The sequence below is a fragment of the Pristiophorus japonicus genome, chromosome 14 (assembly GCF_044704955.1).
Source record: "Pristiophorus japonicus isolate sPriJap1 chromosome 14, sPriJap1.hap1, whole genome shotgun sequence".
In the NCBI taxonomy this organism is placed as follows: domain Eukaryota; kingdom Metazoa; phylum Chordata; class Chondrichthyes; family Pristiophoridae; genus Pristiophorus; species Pristiophorus japonicus.
In genome coordinates this window covers 94,064,325-94,080,794 of record NC_091990.1, presented here as the reverse complement: position 1 = coordinate 94,080,794, position 16,470 = coordinate 94,064,325, and the positions used below count along the sequence as shown (strand labels likewise).

General features: G+C 46.3%; 1 protein-coding gene across 1 annotated transcript in view; it reads right to left on the bottom strand.

Moving 5' to 3' along the window:
* Positions 1-7,922, bottom strand: part of LOC139279435 (N-acetyl-beta-glucosaminyl-glycoprotein 4-beta-N-acetylgalactosaminyltransferase 1-like) — a 980,786-nt gene extending 972,864 nt beyond the window's left edge. The window contains exon 1 of the mRNA XM_070898559.1: positions 7,772-7,922. Coding sequence (XP_070754660.1) covers positions 7,772-7,922 — 151 coding nt within the window. The remainder of the gene's footprint in view (positions 1-7,771) is intronic.
* Positions 7,923-16,470: the final 8,548 nt, after the last annotated feature.

Genomic DNA, 16,470 nt, shown 5'->3' with positions numbered 1-16,470 from the left:
ATGAGAGGTGATCTCATTGAAACATACAAAATTCTTACAGGGCTTGACAGGGTAGATGCAGGGAGGATGTTTCCCTGACTGAGGAGTCTAGAACCAGGGGTCACAGTCTCAGAATAAGGGATTGGCCATTTAGGACTGAGATGAGGAGAAATTTCTTCACTCAGAAGGTAGTGAATCTTTGGAATTCTCTATCCCTGAGAGCTGTGGAGACTGAGTCATTGAGTATATTCAAGTCAGAGATCAATACATTTTTGGTTATTAAGGGAATCAAGGGATATGGGGTTAGTGCAGGAAAGGGTAGTTGAGGCAGATCAGCCATGATCTGATTGAATGGCGGAGCAGGCTCAAGGGGCCAAATGGTTTACTCCTGCTCTTATTTCTTATGTTGTTAAATTAAACATAAGGTCATCTGTAAAACACAGACAGAATGAGAGGACTGGGGAATAGAGGAGGGAAATCACCAGAACAGACTGAAATCCAGGATGGGAGCTAAATAGTGAAAGCTAAAACATTAAAACTGTGTAGAGAGGAAATTATTACAGAAGAAGTAGAAGAACAGACTGGAAGGGGCCGAAATTCGGTAGCGATGATTCGGTAGCGATGCATTTGTGGCGCAAAATTTTAAAAGATTGACCATTTAGTACCCGGAGCAATGGCCTGCAAAATTGTGAGAAATTGGGCATTTTTCCCTTAGAAATGCAGCAAGATGGTATCGGAGGCACTAATGGCACCCCTGTAGGGTGCTGCAGGGACACTATTACCGGGGCTGCACGCAGTTTCAGCTGACTTTCATTCACTGATAATGAGGCTGCTGTTCATTCCAGTTGTTAAAGGGGGTGTCGTTTCAGGCAACACCTGGTCATTCTCATCATTTCTTTAGTTGACTGAGCTGCAAGGAAGGTGTGTGATGGCTGCTGCAAGACCTTATACAAGGGCCACTCGGTTCAGCGACCTGGCATTGGAGACATTAGTGGGGGCAGTCGAGGGAAGGAGGGATGTACTGTTCCCTCCATGTGGGAGATGGCCAACTCCACAGGTTTTTGGGGCCATGAGGCCAGAGGTGGCTGCAGAGGTGTCGGACAGCACAATTGTGTATAGATTCCCTACACAGTGTCGCAAAATATTCAACGACCTCACTCGGGTGGTCAAAGTGAGTACATGTTTCCACAATCCTTACATACCAGTCTCTGTGCACACTCTGCAAACCAGCACATAACCCAGCAGGCAACCACCAAGCATCTGTGCCTACTCACAGTCACATCCTCATTTCACACCTTGCCTACATTCACAGCTATTTAACCATGGCCGGCATATCTTCCACATACATAACTGGACTCTTACTCACACTGTTTCCTTTCTTTTGCAAGCCAAGATGGCACACAACAAGATACAGCAGCAGCAGACTGGAGGGAGGGAAGCTGAACTGCACCAGCTTCCCGAACTGGAGGAGTGAGTACTGCGGCTCATTGGCCCGAAGATGGTGGACCCCATGGCCGCCGGAGACGTCGAACCTGCCGGGGGCAACAATGGTATCTTTATTCCCTTTTCTCATCCCACTTCTCCATTAAACCAGAAGGCCTTAAATCTCTCCATCTCCTCATTCTGTCTGCCTTCCTTGCTTCATTCCTGCCCCCCCTGCCCTCACCTTAACGTGACTCTTGTGCCATGTATGCTTTCAGAGAATTGAGCCAGAAGATGAGCAACCTGTGCCTGAGCCCTACCAACCTAGTCATGAGGGAGAAGAGGGGGAGGAGGATGAGGAAGAGCCAAGCACCACATCACTGCTTCTCTCACCCACAGGCACCGGCTCAGATACTGGCACTACTTGGTCATTAGAGGATAGTTTAGGATACGGGTATGCACTGGGTGATGCACCGCGGCCTGGAGGGCTGCAGCAAGGTCAAGAGGAAAGGAAAGCTTGGGTACCATCTACCTGGAGGGCAAGTTCGCATGCAAGTTCTGCTGCACAGGAGTCGGATGAGAACTTTGATAGGGAGGCATTCACACAAAGGGTGATGGCCATGCACTCTGACATGAGAGGTGCAATAGCAAAGGTGCCCGAGAGCCTGTCGCGTGGTAAGGAGCATGGAGAAGTCCACCTCCTGCATTGTAGACAGCTCTGCGCTCACCATTGCTAATGTGCAGACGATGGTGGACTTCCAGACAGACCATCTGGACCCAGACCTCATGACGTGTGCCATGGACGATGTGGCAGCTTCCATTGCGGCACACGCGGAATCAACGCAACGTCTTGGTGCGGCAATAGAGTCAATGATTGCTCGCATGGATGCTCAGACTGTTCTCACGCAGTCTCAGCTTGATTCCAGGAAATGTTTTGGTGCTGTCATGCAGTCTCAGCTGCATACCATACAAGCCCAGACTGCTGCCATCGCCACTGGGTCCACCATAGTCAACCTGGGATCACATGGTGTCGCAGCAGCCCAGCAATCTGTGCTCCATCAGATTGGTGGCAATGCTGAGATCCTGCCCCAGGGAATGGTACTGGGTCAGTGGAGCAGGAACCTGCTGTCCTCTCTCAGGATGACATTATTCCTGCTCCCACCTCTACCACTCCATCATTGTACTTGTTGTTTCCTGTCATCCAGCCAGCCCAGACTGCCTGAGGTAGTGCAGTCTACAGCCAGGCCTTCCAGGCCCAAAGTTGGTCAAGGCCATCCTGCAGGGCCATCTGTAGTCTATTGCACCAACACTCAGCAGCCTTCCACCGGCCCTGCTGCAACCACTGAGGAGGCACTATGTAATCTTCCTTCTGTTGCTCTTCCTTCTGCTCCTCCTGGTCCTCCTCCTCCTCCTCCTCAGGTGGTACGGCTATGCCCTCATGATGGCCAGGTTGTGCATCATGCAGCAGACAATGATGAATAGGGACACCCGCTCAGGTAAGTGCGACAGGCTCCTCTCGAGTGGTCAAGGCAGCAGAACCGTTGCTTCAGCACTCTGATGGTGGGCTCAATGATGTTCTTGGTGGCAGCGTGGCTCGCATTGTACGAGTGTTGGGCAGGAGTGTTGGGTTTGCGGAGGGGAGTTATGAACCAGGCGCATAGCAAATAACCCTTGTCTCCAAACACTCAGCCATGAGTTTCATTTGGGGGCTGGAACAGAGCTAGCGCACCAGTTCGGCGCAGGATGATGGCATTGTGGCTGCTGCCAGGATAGCGGGCAGTGATGGTGAGGATTCTGCATGTGTGGTCGCACACTAACTGTACACTCAGTGAGTGGTAGCCTTTGCAGTTATGGAAGATCTCTGGATTGTGCTGCAGTGCCCTCAAAGCGAGATGGGTGCAGTCAATGGCACCTGCACCATGGGGAAGTTCGCTATCCTGGCAAAGCCACATGCAGCTCGTGCTGTTTCTCGTTGCTCATGGGAAGGAGATGTAGTCCCTCCTTCTTCTGTACAGAGCATCTGTGACCTCACAGATTGAGCAATGGATGTCAACCTGGGAGATGGTGGAGATGTCTTCTGTTGCTCCCTGGAAAGATCCATCAGTGTAGAAATTGAGAGCGATTCTTACCTTGTCTGTCACTGAAGAAGCTGTCCTTACCCCGATGTGAGGTTCAAGCTCTCATTACAGTAGATGGCAGAGCTCTGTGACCATGTCCTTCCTGAAACACAGCCTTCGCACACACTGCTCCTCAATTAAATTGATGTAGGAGAACTGCTGATGGAATACCCTGGGAGAGTAGGACCTACTGTTGCCACCCCTCTGGTGCCTTCTTCCTCTGGCAACATCTTGATGTGCTTCTCCCTGTGCTGCTAGATGTGGTTCTCTGTGCCTGTCCCTTTCCCTCTCCCTTTCCCTCTCCCTATGGCATGCCCCATGGGCCTTTCCCTGTGGTGCTCCCTCTCTCAATTGTAGCTCTCCCTCTCTTGATGCCTTTCCCTATGCAATTGGCAGTGTCATTGACTTCGGCGAAGTATCCTCTGACGGTGAAGTCGAAGCAGGCAGTCAACTGCCAGCACAGACCTCATGAAGCGACAGAAATGGTGCAATGTCAAAAGTGCCATGAGTAATACAGGGAAAAAGGTAGGAAGCAGAACAATGGTTGAGCAAAACATCACTGCTATTGGTCCATCAGCCACACTGACTAATTGTGGCAAAACAGAAATAAGTAATGGATGACAACATTTTTTTTTTTGCAAGATGGCGTCTTTAATTAGCGCTGGCGCATCCGGTTCCCGACTGCAACTCAGCAGCTCAAGCTGTCGTCATCGGCAGGCGGTAAGATCAGTTGCACGGGGCAATTGCACTTCCGGGGCGATAAGGGGCCAATGCGCATGCTGATGACGTCATCATCGGCATGCGCTGCCGAGCGGGGCTCTATCCCATAGCGCCTCCGCAAAACCACTGCCCATTTCCTCGCCGGGCGATTTTCTCGCCGCGCCAGGGCGAAATTTAACAGCCATTACTAAAAGGGGCAATTTCAGCCACGAAATGTTTATTAAGAACTGGAAACAGACCAAGGTAGTGAGACTGAGGACGCAAACTTGGTGGAAACTTTTTGAAAGTTCACACAAATAGTGTGTTTGTGAAACTGTGTGAAAAATCATATGGCAGTGATAAGAACAAGTAGAAGCCCTCAATGGCTGGCAAATTTATTTGAGGGTAGCGGAGTCATTCATAAATGGAAAGGACCCATGTTGGTTCCCTGGTTTGTGCTGATCTCAGCTCCAGCAGTGCCTAGGGGGAGGAAAATTAGCCAGTGGTCCTGCTCCTTATCACTAACTAGTGACCCCTGCTGAAAATAAAGGTAAGTGGACATTCAATGAGGACAGGATCAGGCTGGGCTTGGGTGCTACCTTCTCTCCCTCCATGGCACCACAGTAGAATAATCTGCCGCACACTATCCAGTTTAACACATGGTTTCACCAAGGTACCAATAGCGGGCTGCCAGTGCCTGCGGATTGATACCCAACATGATTCCCGAATTAATGAAATGATACCCAACATGATTCCAGAATTCCTGGAATGATACACATGATTCCAGAATTCCTGGAATGATACCCAACATGATTCCAGAATTCCTGGAATGATACACAACATGATTCCTGAATTCCTGGAATGATACCCAACATGATTCCTGAATTCCTGGAATGATACCCAACATGATTCCTGAATTCCTGGAATGATACACAACATGATTCACCATTTTCATGGAATGATACAACAACAACCTGTATTTATATAGTGCCTTTAACATAGTAAATCATTCCAAAGCGCTTCATAGGAGAGTTATAAGACAACAACAAAAATTTGACACCAAGCCACATAAGAAGAAATTCTGGCAGATGACCAAAAGCTTGGTCAAAGAGGTAGATTTTAAGGGGCGTCTTAAAGGAGGAAAGAGAGGTAGAGAGGTGAGGTTTAGGGAGGGCATTCCAGAGCTTAGGGCCCAGGCAGCTGAAGACACGACCACCGATGGTTGTGCGATTATAATCAGAGATGCTGAAGAGGGCAGAATTTGAGAAGCGCAGATATCCCAGGGGTTTGTGAGGCTGAAGGACATTACAGAGATAGTGAGGTGCGAGGCCATGGAGGGATTTGTAAACAAGGATGAGAATTTTGAAATCAAGGTGTTGCTTAACCGGGAGCCAATGTAGATCAGCGAGCACAGGGGTGATGGATGAATGGGACTTGGTGCGAGTTAGGACACGGGCTGCTGAGTTTTGGATGACCTCAAATTTACGTAAGGTAGAATGTGGAAGGCCAGTCAGGAGTGCATTGGAGTCGTCCTGGTTCAACCCTTGCCACTGGTAAAGGTCTAGCTCTATCAAGCCTGTGTGGTGGCTGATGTGCAACGGTCACCATATGTTAAAAAAATCCACGCACAGGCATCTTCCACCTCTTCAATTGGAGTTCAGGACTGGAATATCGGGTCCTTCATTGAAACATCTGTGAATTCTTGTGGAAGCAAGTCATCCTCATTCAAGGGACCGCCTACGATGATGAGGAGTAGTAACAAAGGCATGGATGATGGTTTCAGCACCAGATGAGCTGAGGCAAGGGTGGAGATGGGCAATATTACAGAGGTGGAAATGGGTGGTTTTAGTTATGCCGCGGATATGTGGCCAGAAGCTCATTTCAGGGTCAAATATGACACCTAGGTTGCACACAGTCGAGTTTAGCCTCAGGCAGATGTTAGGGAGAGGGATGGAGTCAGTGGCTAGGGAACACAGTTTGTGGCGGGGACCAAAGACAATGGCTTTGATCTTCCCAATATTTAATTGGAGAAAATTTCTGATCATCCAGTATTGGATGTCGGACAAGCAATCTGACAATTTAGAGACTGTGGAGAGGTCGAGAGAAGGGGTGGTGACGTAGAGCTGGGTGTTGTCAGTGTACATGTGGAAACTGACACCGTGTTTTCAGATGATGTTACCAAGGGCAGCATTTGGATGAGAAATAGAAGGGAGCCAAGGATAGATCCTTGGGGTACACCTGAGGTAAGATGCAGGAGTGGGAAGAGAAGCCATTGTAGGTGATTTTCTAGCTATGATTAGATAGATAAGAGTGGAACCAGGCGAGTGCAGTCCCATTCTTTCTGGATGACTGAGAGAGGCGATGGAGAAGGATAGAGTGGTCAACCTTGTCAAAGGCTGCAGACAAGTCCAGGAGGATGAGGAGGAATAGTTTACCTTCAACATGAGTTCCCAAATTCATGGAATGATACGCAACATGTGTCCCCGTTTTCAAGAGAACATGGGGAAGGGGATTGGAGACTAATTTAGAACGTGGACAAAAAAACGAATTGCATGAGGCAATAAGGATCACTGACTTGAAGAAAGGTGAAGATATTATTAGATTATTTTCTTAAACATGCGCAACTTTCTTCCCCAGGCACGGATACACAGTAACAGCAACCTTTTTTTTGCTGTGAATAAAATATTTCACTTCTTACTATCTCTCGAGCCTTGACATTCATACATAAATTCAAATGCATGAGTTTTCCGTCAGACCAGAATATAGATAAAGATTTGGCGACAAATAAGGTCTAGAAAGTATTCCGTATATTCTAATTTACTCACCAAACAGCACCCCCCACCCCCCGCCCCCGCCACTACCCTTTCTGAAGCACTTAAAAGCTGGAGCCAGAGTACATTTCTCAGTATTAATTCGTCGCCTTGTTTAATAGTTAGCACTACTGCTGTATTGTTACTGTCGGGCTCCGGTAACAGTCAAAGCCACAGTTTGGACACGATCTTCGCGCACATGTCAAATCAACAACTGAAAAGAAATCTGTCGGTGTGACACTGCTCTTGATGATGGTAAATTACAGAACAAATATCGCTCTCCCAAACCCTACACTATACACACCCACACTATGTGCACATCCCAGATGTAAAAGCGCATTTGAACAAGCATCCAAATATCATCAGGTGCCCCAACCAACAGATCAGCAGCCTCCAAACTTTTTTTTAAAAAAGAAAAACTTCAAACAACTTCGTTCGGAATGCTGTCAATAAATGTTCTCAATTCTAAGCAATATTCCCGAAAAGGTTTTACACCTAACTCACAATTATAATTAGAAATGTTGTCACAACTTTTATCTGGATTGCAGTGTGCCAAACCCAATCCATTGGTATATTGCAAACGCCAACAACAGTTACTTTTCATTTGCAGCTGTCATGTTGGAAGTTCTACTCCGAGCCAGCATGAGTTCAAGGTTTCAGTACAGTAGCCCAGTGTGAGGCTTGATATTATTATGACTGTTTGTTTATTTATTTTGTCCGAGAATTTACAATCAGGGAGCTCACCGCGTCCGTAGGCGAGGTGCAGCTTCAGCGCTCTGCCACTCTTGAGCACCGCGATGTGCAGGTATGTGAACCAGATGCCGAAGGTGAGCAGGACGAGCAGCAGCAGCAGTTTGAACTGTTTGCGGATCTTCTTGAGGGGGAAGCGCCACATCCTTTCAGTGTGGTAGCAGCCGCCGACGCGAGCCCATCTCCCTCTGCACACTGCCAGAGGAGGGGGGAGGGAGAGGGAGAGACACACACACACACAGACCGAGAGAGGGAGACCCAGGCACCGTCAGCAGCACCGAGAGATCACACACATACACACCGGCTCCACCTCCCTCACAACCGCCGCCACATCTTCAAAGCGAATGCCCGCCCCGTCATTCAGTCCAAGGGAGGAAGGCTGGTCCTTTACAAGCCGGGCTGCATGCTCCCTGTCTCGGTGTATCGCTCTGTCTCTCTCTCTCTCCCTCTCTCTCTCTCTCTCTCTCCGGTGCCAGCCCACACACGCTCAGGCACCGAACTACCTCCTTTCCCTCCAGTACCAAGCTCACACTCGCCCTCCTGCACGGGCGGCAGCGAGCAGCAGCGGACTCCCGCCACCGCGCAACCAAGTTTGGCGAGCGCTCCGGGATCCAAGGGAGGATTCGCGGCCGGCCGCAGCCAATCCGACGCCTGCTGGCGAGACTCGCGGCCAATCGGTGAGCGAGGAGGGCGGGAGCTGCGGGTGGCAGCAAGGTTAGGTGGCGTTGGGCTCGCGCTCCACTTCAGCACGGTGACAGCTACCTAAAGGGTTGTACCATTGCACCAGATAGGGGGACATAACCCTGGCTTATTGACTCATTACCTATATTCAATGGGGAAAAAAATGTTTCATTTTAAAACTACAGTGATACCGTCTTACCAATCTAATGATATTTTGAATCCTGCTCAAAATGTTCATGATGGTAATATATTCTTATTCTTATAAAATAACCTCCCCATAGCCCAGTGTTGAAAGTACCAGGGTAAGTCCGAGTACAATACAGCATTCATTAGTGAGAACGGCTACTCGGAGGGGAACTTCGGTTTTCGCAAAAAAGCACCAAAACATAAGTTTACAAGCTAACTTACCTGCGACACAAGGTTTTTCTTCTTGTGCATATATAGAACGTTAATATGCATTTCATTTTTTGACCTATGGAACATAATTTTAAAAATGTGAACCTTTATAAATTGGCAGCCAGGGACTGGCATGGAGGGTCGCATCATCCTCATGAAGCAGTGTTTAACTGGGGGAGGACATAGAAAGAAGAAAAGCCTGGACAACGGTTGATCATTTTCCCCACAGTAAGGCTCATTGCAACTGAACCCGAGCTGGGTTTCGACCAAGAAACAACCCATTTCATTGTGCATTCCCAATCAAAACATTTCAACAAGTATCACCATCATTTTAAAAGTGGCAGCCTGCTGTTTACAACCAACATATCGAAAGCTGTCAAGCTGTGTATTGTGGAAATAAGCCCAGTAACGGCGGTAACTGCATTTGGGACAATCTGTTGTGAATACGAGTTTTAAAAAATAACATTAAGAATTAAAAATATAAGACTCCTACAATCCCTCCTTCAGAAAGCCTGCCAAGAACAGCATGAGCGATGGAACTCATAAATTAGAGCCCAGAAGCTTTATGTCCTGTTTAAGGAACCAGAGCACAGCTCAGCACCTGTCCGCGATCCAACTTTTAGCACATCGATTGGAAGTGGATGAATCGTGGGAGGGTTTTATAGGAAGTATTAATTACATTAATGTTGTTTCTTCAGTGCTTCTCTCTTCCGGTCTGAGCTCCCGTGCTTACATGAAAGCGCATAAAATAGTCTAATATGTAATATTGCACGGTTGTAAACAAATACTTATGTTTCAAAAGCGTATTGCCAAGTTCCTGGCGGGTTTGAGTGAAGTCTGCTTTACGCTACAGCAAACTTGTCAGATCGCATGAGTAACATGGAACGGAAATGTCACCTACTTTGATGAAAGATGTGAAAAAGAAACCCGCCGTGTGTCTAAATGGGTACAACAACGTTCTTTGTGCTCCTGAATCTCAGTCCCACCAACTCCTGGCTGTTAACAACCCAGCGTGAATGATCTTAGTTTCGGCCGAAGTACAGGGTGAGAAATCCAACGCCCGGAAAACCGGTGCCATTAATCTCTGGGCGGCTTGGTATTGATTCCGAATAATGATTGCGCATTATTTAAAAGTGGAGTTCAACAATTCTGGCGGCACCATGTATAAAATGGTTTGCATGCTTGCTGCAACGCGCTGTGCAAACATTACTGTACAAAAGCCATGCATTATTTTCGCCTCTATAAATGAGCACGAAATTGAGACATCGGGTATTAATCCCTATAATCTATTGCATTTTGATTTCGAAAGCAGCTTGACAAAGCCTGGCTTCATTTATTTAGGGTAATCCCACCGGGACAGTCCCAGGTCCTGAAATCTGTCTCCCTTCACAATACTTCTGTGAACAGAGCTGGAGACTCGACATCTATAGTGAGAAGATATGGCTCGCATCCGCCCTACTATTCCTGCTCACTGATCCCACTATTCCCACTCACCGAGCTCACTATTCCCGCTCACTGAGCCCACTATTCCCACTCACCGAGCTCACTATTCCCGCTCACTGCGGCCACTATTCCTGCTCACTCAGCCCACTATTCCCGCTCACCGAGCCCACTATTCCCACTCACCGAGCTCACTATTCCCACTCACCGAGCTCACTATTCCCACTCACTGAGCCCACTATTCCCACTCATTGAGCCCACTATTCCCACTCACCGAGCTCACTATTCCCACTCACCGAGCTCACTATTCCCACTCACCGAGCTCACTATTCCCACTCACCGAGCTCACTATTCCCGCTCACTGAGCCCACTATTCCCAATCACCGAGCTCACTATTCCCGCTCACTGAGCCCACTATTCCCACTCACTGAGCTCACTATTCCCACTCACCGAGCTCGCTATACCCGCTCACTGAGCCCACTATTCCCACTCACCGAGCTCACTATTCCCACTCACTGAGCCCACTATTCCCACTCACTGAGCCCACTATTCCCACTCACCGAGCTCACTATTCCCACTCACCGAGCTCACTATTCCCACTTACGGAGCTCACTATTTCCACTCACCAAGCCCACTATTCCCACTCACCGAGCTCACTATTCCCACTCACCGAGCTCACTATTCCCACTCACCTAGCCCACTATTCCCACTTACCGAGCTCACTATTCCCATTCACCGAGCCCACCATTCCCACTCACCGAGCTCACTATTCCCACTCACCGAGCCCACCATTCCCACTCACCGAGCTCACTATTCCCGCTCACCGAGCCCACTATTCCCGCTCACCGAGCCCACTATTCCCACTCACTGAGCTCACTATTCCCACTCACCGAGCTCCATATTCCCACTCACCGAGCCCACTATCCCTGCTCACTGAGCCCACTATTCCCACTCATCGAGCTCACTATTCCCACTCACTGAGCTCACTATTCCCACTCACCGAGCTCACTATTCCCACTCACCGAGCCCACTATTCCCGCTCACCGAGCCCACTACCCTACTCCTAAATTTAGCACACATATACAAGGCAGGTCCTTCTAATGAAATGGGTTATGCGAGATGGAGCTCCTTTGCGTTGAAAACATGCTTTTCTATCCATGCGATTCATTCAAACAAGCACAACTGGTTAAAGGAAGTGAAGGTGAAAGCTGCAGTTCATGTTAATGTCGGGTTTGTGTGACACCTGCCGGTACCGGCGAGCGATGCCGTTCCTTACCGAGCCGAACCATTGCCCGACCGGCACGGTGCTGAGCGCTTGAGTTCATTCCTTTCCGAGCTTCACTCAGGGCTGTGTTACTGGTCTAACACCGTACAAGTTTGTTTTGCTTTTGATCTGGCTGGGCTTCTCAAGTCTAGCCCGACCACATCACTCCGTATAAAAAAACAGCTGAGAAACTGGCCAAGGTCCCCGATGGGCGTGAGAGCTGTTTGCAAGCGAAAGATCTGCAAGATGAATGAAGGTGTGCATTTAAATGAGTTGTCAGATGGTATCATGTCTTTACATCATCACATGTGCTAAATCAGCAGCGGCTGGAGGACAGATATGGGACTGCTCTATTTATTGCAAATCCACTTCAGACTCCTGTACACGGCGGACGGGATGGTCCTCAACTTTGTGCTCTACCTCCTTTTCTTTTTTCCACGGGAGCCTCCTCTTTCCCCTTTTTGCATGATTTCCCCACCCCTTTCTGCTGTAACCATCTACACCTCCTCTGGACCCATCTTTTCTTTCTATGCTTGCCTCATTGTCACCCACTATTGCTTTGTACCATCATCAGTTTTGTCATATAATCTCTCCTACCCTCCCCTTACCACAGATCTTTCCTCACCCCTGGCGCCCCTTCCACTGGTTCTGCAGCTGCTTAAAAGTTGTTCATGCCGAACATCTCACGGTCTCGATGGAAGGCCATCAACCTGAAACGCCAATTTTGTTTCTCTCTCCCAGATGCTGCCTCGCCTGCTGACTGTTTCCAGCATTTTCTGTTTATATTTCAGATTCCTGCATTCGCATTTCAAATTCACATTAGTGGTTCTGATTACGCCATAGAACCCTTGGCCGTTGACCAAGAACCCTATCTTCGACAAGACTCCTGCCCCCTAAAGAATCCAGAGTACCGAGGTGTGCGAACCAAACAATGCCAAAAAATCTTCTCTGGATACAAGATCGTCAAAAGGAAAATAACTCCCTCCCGGCGCTGGTTATTTTACACAATATACATTAGCCCGGAATTTGTGGTTGTAATGACGGTGAAACTGTCAGCGCTCACCATCATTAATGTGTGTAATGTCTATGAGCTTGTATTGTTGTAGCTGTGCTCAGTGAATATATCACATTTGGCAACGAGATGGGATTTTTCGGATTATATAAAATTAACATTTTGTTGGTGAAGGATTCAGCCAGCCGACAGAGAGACTTTGGAAGCTTCTCTGTCTTTGGAAATAGCTACAAAATCCGAGGTAAAAAAAAACAAGCACACTGGCTGCACTGCAGAGACAAAATGGTGGCACCCATAGCAGTAATCGGACACTTAGGTGAATATAAACGTGACCAGGAAAGGTTTAAGGTGTATGTGGAACGACTAGACATGTATTTCACTGCAAATAATATAATCGAAGTTCCAGAGAATGCAGATCAGAACCGGGCTGTGTTGGAATGGAAGTGAGCTATCTTCTTATCGGAAGCGGGTCCTGAATTGTATGAAACCCTGGTAAATCTGCTTGTGCCTGATGAGCGAAAGAACACAACGCTTAAAGAGATTTTAACAAAGCTGGAGCAGCACTACAACCCAGTACCGTTAGAAATTGCTGAAAGCTATCGTTTCAGTATACGAAATCAAAAGACAAATGAAAATATCAGTGAGTACATTGTAGCATTAAAAAAGCTATCTATTCACTGTAATTTCGGAAACTTTCAGAACCGAGCATTGCGGGACCATTTTGTTTGTGGGATGAAAAATGATGCGATCAGAAGAAAGTTATTGACGATGGATGACTTGACTTTTGAGATTGCTTGTCAGACAGCGAGGTCGATGGGCATGGCTGATCAATATTCCTGAGAATTTCATAATAATTACGGTCGTCAGACAACCGAGGTGAATCGCCTGTAGGTTCAAAGTAAAAAGCGGTGGCGGCCCAAAGTCTCAGAAACTGGAAATTCTAACAGAGCACCAAAGTCATGCTATAGGATAACACATTGCTCAAAGTTGTCCATATGTGAAGAAAGACTGGGCATCTTGCAAAGGCATGCCAACTGAAGGGTAAACCAGTTTTCAAAGCTATGAGTAGAAATCCTCAGAGACTACATAGCATGGAAGAACAACAACAGAACAAGGAGATGTTAGAGTTACACGTCATCAGGAGCACGAGGTTAACGGACAGCAATTCTGAAAAGTATCAAAATCCACATAGAGGTTGCGGGATTCAAGATACCAATGGAATTCGACATGGGTGAATCCGTGAGTGTAGTACCGGAGTCGCTATACCTCAACAAATTGCTTGATTTCCCATTGGAGAAATCCACGATGGAGCTGCAAGACTACTCGGGAGAGAACATTCCTGTGGTAGGTCGTATCACCATACCGGTGAAATACAAGGATCAGTTTCAGAACTTGCCTCTATTAGTAGTGAAAGGAGACAAGCCTTCCTTACTAGGAAGAAATTGACTGAGATAACTGAAGCTGGATTGGAGTGAGATTTTACCAAGAGTTTTGCACGCAGTTATTTATGGTGGCCAGGTCTTGATAAAGATATAGAGTATGTCGTGAGTCAGTGTACGACATGTCAATCAGTAAGCAAGCAACCACCATCAGTACCATTACAGCCATGGAAATGGCCTCCCAGGGTATGGCAAAGGCTACATATTGATTTTGCTGAGCTAGAAGGAAAACAATTTTTCATTGTGATTGAAAGCCATTCGAAGTGGGTCGAGGTGTTTCCAATGTGGAAAATAACAACAAGTAAAACAATAGACATTTTGCAAAGTTTATTTTCTTCATTTGGCCTCCCAGAAGAAATTGTTTCGGATAATGGACCACAATTCCATTCAGAAGAATTTTCACAATTCATGAGCAAAAATGGTGTGAAACATACCAAGGTTCCACCGTACCATCCTGCTTCGAATGGTGCAGCAGAGCGCACTGTACAAATTGTAAAACGTGCCCTCATAAAACAAATGTTAGATCCAAATCCAAATAAACAACAGTTGTCATTGGATCACAAATTGGCTAATTTTCTAATTATGTATTGTAATACTCCTCACACAACTACTGGTAGAACACCAGCAGAGTTGTTCCTAAAACGACAGCCACAAACCAGATTCTTGTTGTTAAAACCAAACTTGGCACAGTCCGTAGAAGAGACACAATTAAGACAGAAAGAGAATCATAATAGAGGTAGAGTAAAAGAGAGAAGTGTGAAATTAAATCAGAAGGTGAGAGTGAAGAACCATCACCATAAATGGGTAAAGTGGTTACTAGGTAGAGCAGTGAAGATATGTGGTCCTTGCACATATTTGGTAAAGATGTTTGATAATGGACCGGTTAGGTTTGTTCACATTGATCATATTTTACCTACAGACATGGAGTTGAAGGTGGGAATGATTCAATTATTTCTGACTCATCAGATAGTTTTGATACACCAGTAGCATATCCTACATCCAATGTACTGGAAACAAATCCAAGAGAAAATCAGAATTTAAGTCTGAGTCTGTGTCGGGAAAACAGACAGTCTGAAGTTAGAGTGAGTTCAAATGAAAATCAAGGAAATCCCTTGGAGGAAAATGTTCTTCAGGATAAGCCTCGAATGAGTTTCAATTTGACACCATGTTTGGAAGGTTCTGTTTGAGAGTGAAGGTATCCTCTTTGAAACAGAAAACAAGTGGTTAAGTTAAATTTGTAAATATGGCAAAATAAGTCCATATCCTTTGTTATGTATAAACATGCAAGTTATGTATGATGTTTGTTATAATAACTTCTTAATTAAGGAGGGAGAAGTGTAATGTCTGTAAGCTTGTAATGTTGTAGCTCCACACTGTAGATGTAGACGTATTGTGTTACTGCAACTAAAGGTGAATAAATGAGTCAGCTGACCAGAAGCTTCTGTAACTTCTGAGATACTGTCTGCCATTATAGAAAACTGTGTGTGCTGTACTCTGTGACAATATCACATTGTGTAAAGCTGACAGCAACTTCTGGTGTCCGCACACGCAAAGTTAAACACAGTTGCTGTCAGTGATACCCTGCTCCTCCACAGGGTGCATTGTTGCAGTCTTTGTAGATGCAATCAACACAAAATCAGTGATTTTACATGAATTCCAACTCTTTATGCACTATTCTCGCTTTAATAACCATTGGAAATGTTAATGAGGCGTAACTGAGTTTGTAACGGTGTACTAAGTCATCATTACTGCTGAATAACCTCTCTGGCCCTGAAAAACTAATTTTATAAGTGTGCAGTATCATTCTCTCCATTCCATGATACAAATTCCATAGATTTTAAAAATAATAAAAATTAATCTTTATTTTATTTTTTAAAGTTTGTTTATAATATTTCAGCTTCTACCTTAATGCCATATGTATGTCCCAATCTTTATTTTGCTTTCTGTAAAATGATTAAAAAGTGAATGATAATCCCTGCGTTTTACTTCCTGGTTTGCTGTCTGTAAAAGTGTTTCTATCTGATTGGCTGCTCAGCCTGCTTGATGACTTCACTGTTCCAGGACACCACAGATCCACTATAAATGGTGCCAAATTGAAAGTCACATTGAAATAGGGGAGATCGACACCACAGAGCCTGCTAAATCTTTATGGGGAGGTTTCTTCTTGTCAGCGGCGAATGCCATCCCGTCACCGATGACCGTGAAATACAGACCAATTTGTGCTTTAAAACCCCGATTAAATATTTTACAGACATAGTCCAATGAATTAATGGCAATATGTGCCGTTTTGTGTGCAGGTTTTATGCAATTTTATCTGTAAAGTAAGGAACATAAAAGCGATGCCACACATTGATACAGGAGATAGACTACATAACAGGTTATGACTGGATCTGAGCTTATACAAAGGCACCATGGCATTGTACAGCTTTCATTCCCAACATTTTACAGGTTTCTGACATAT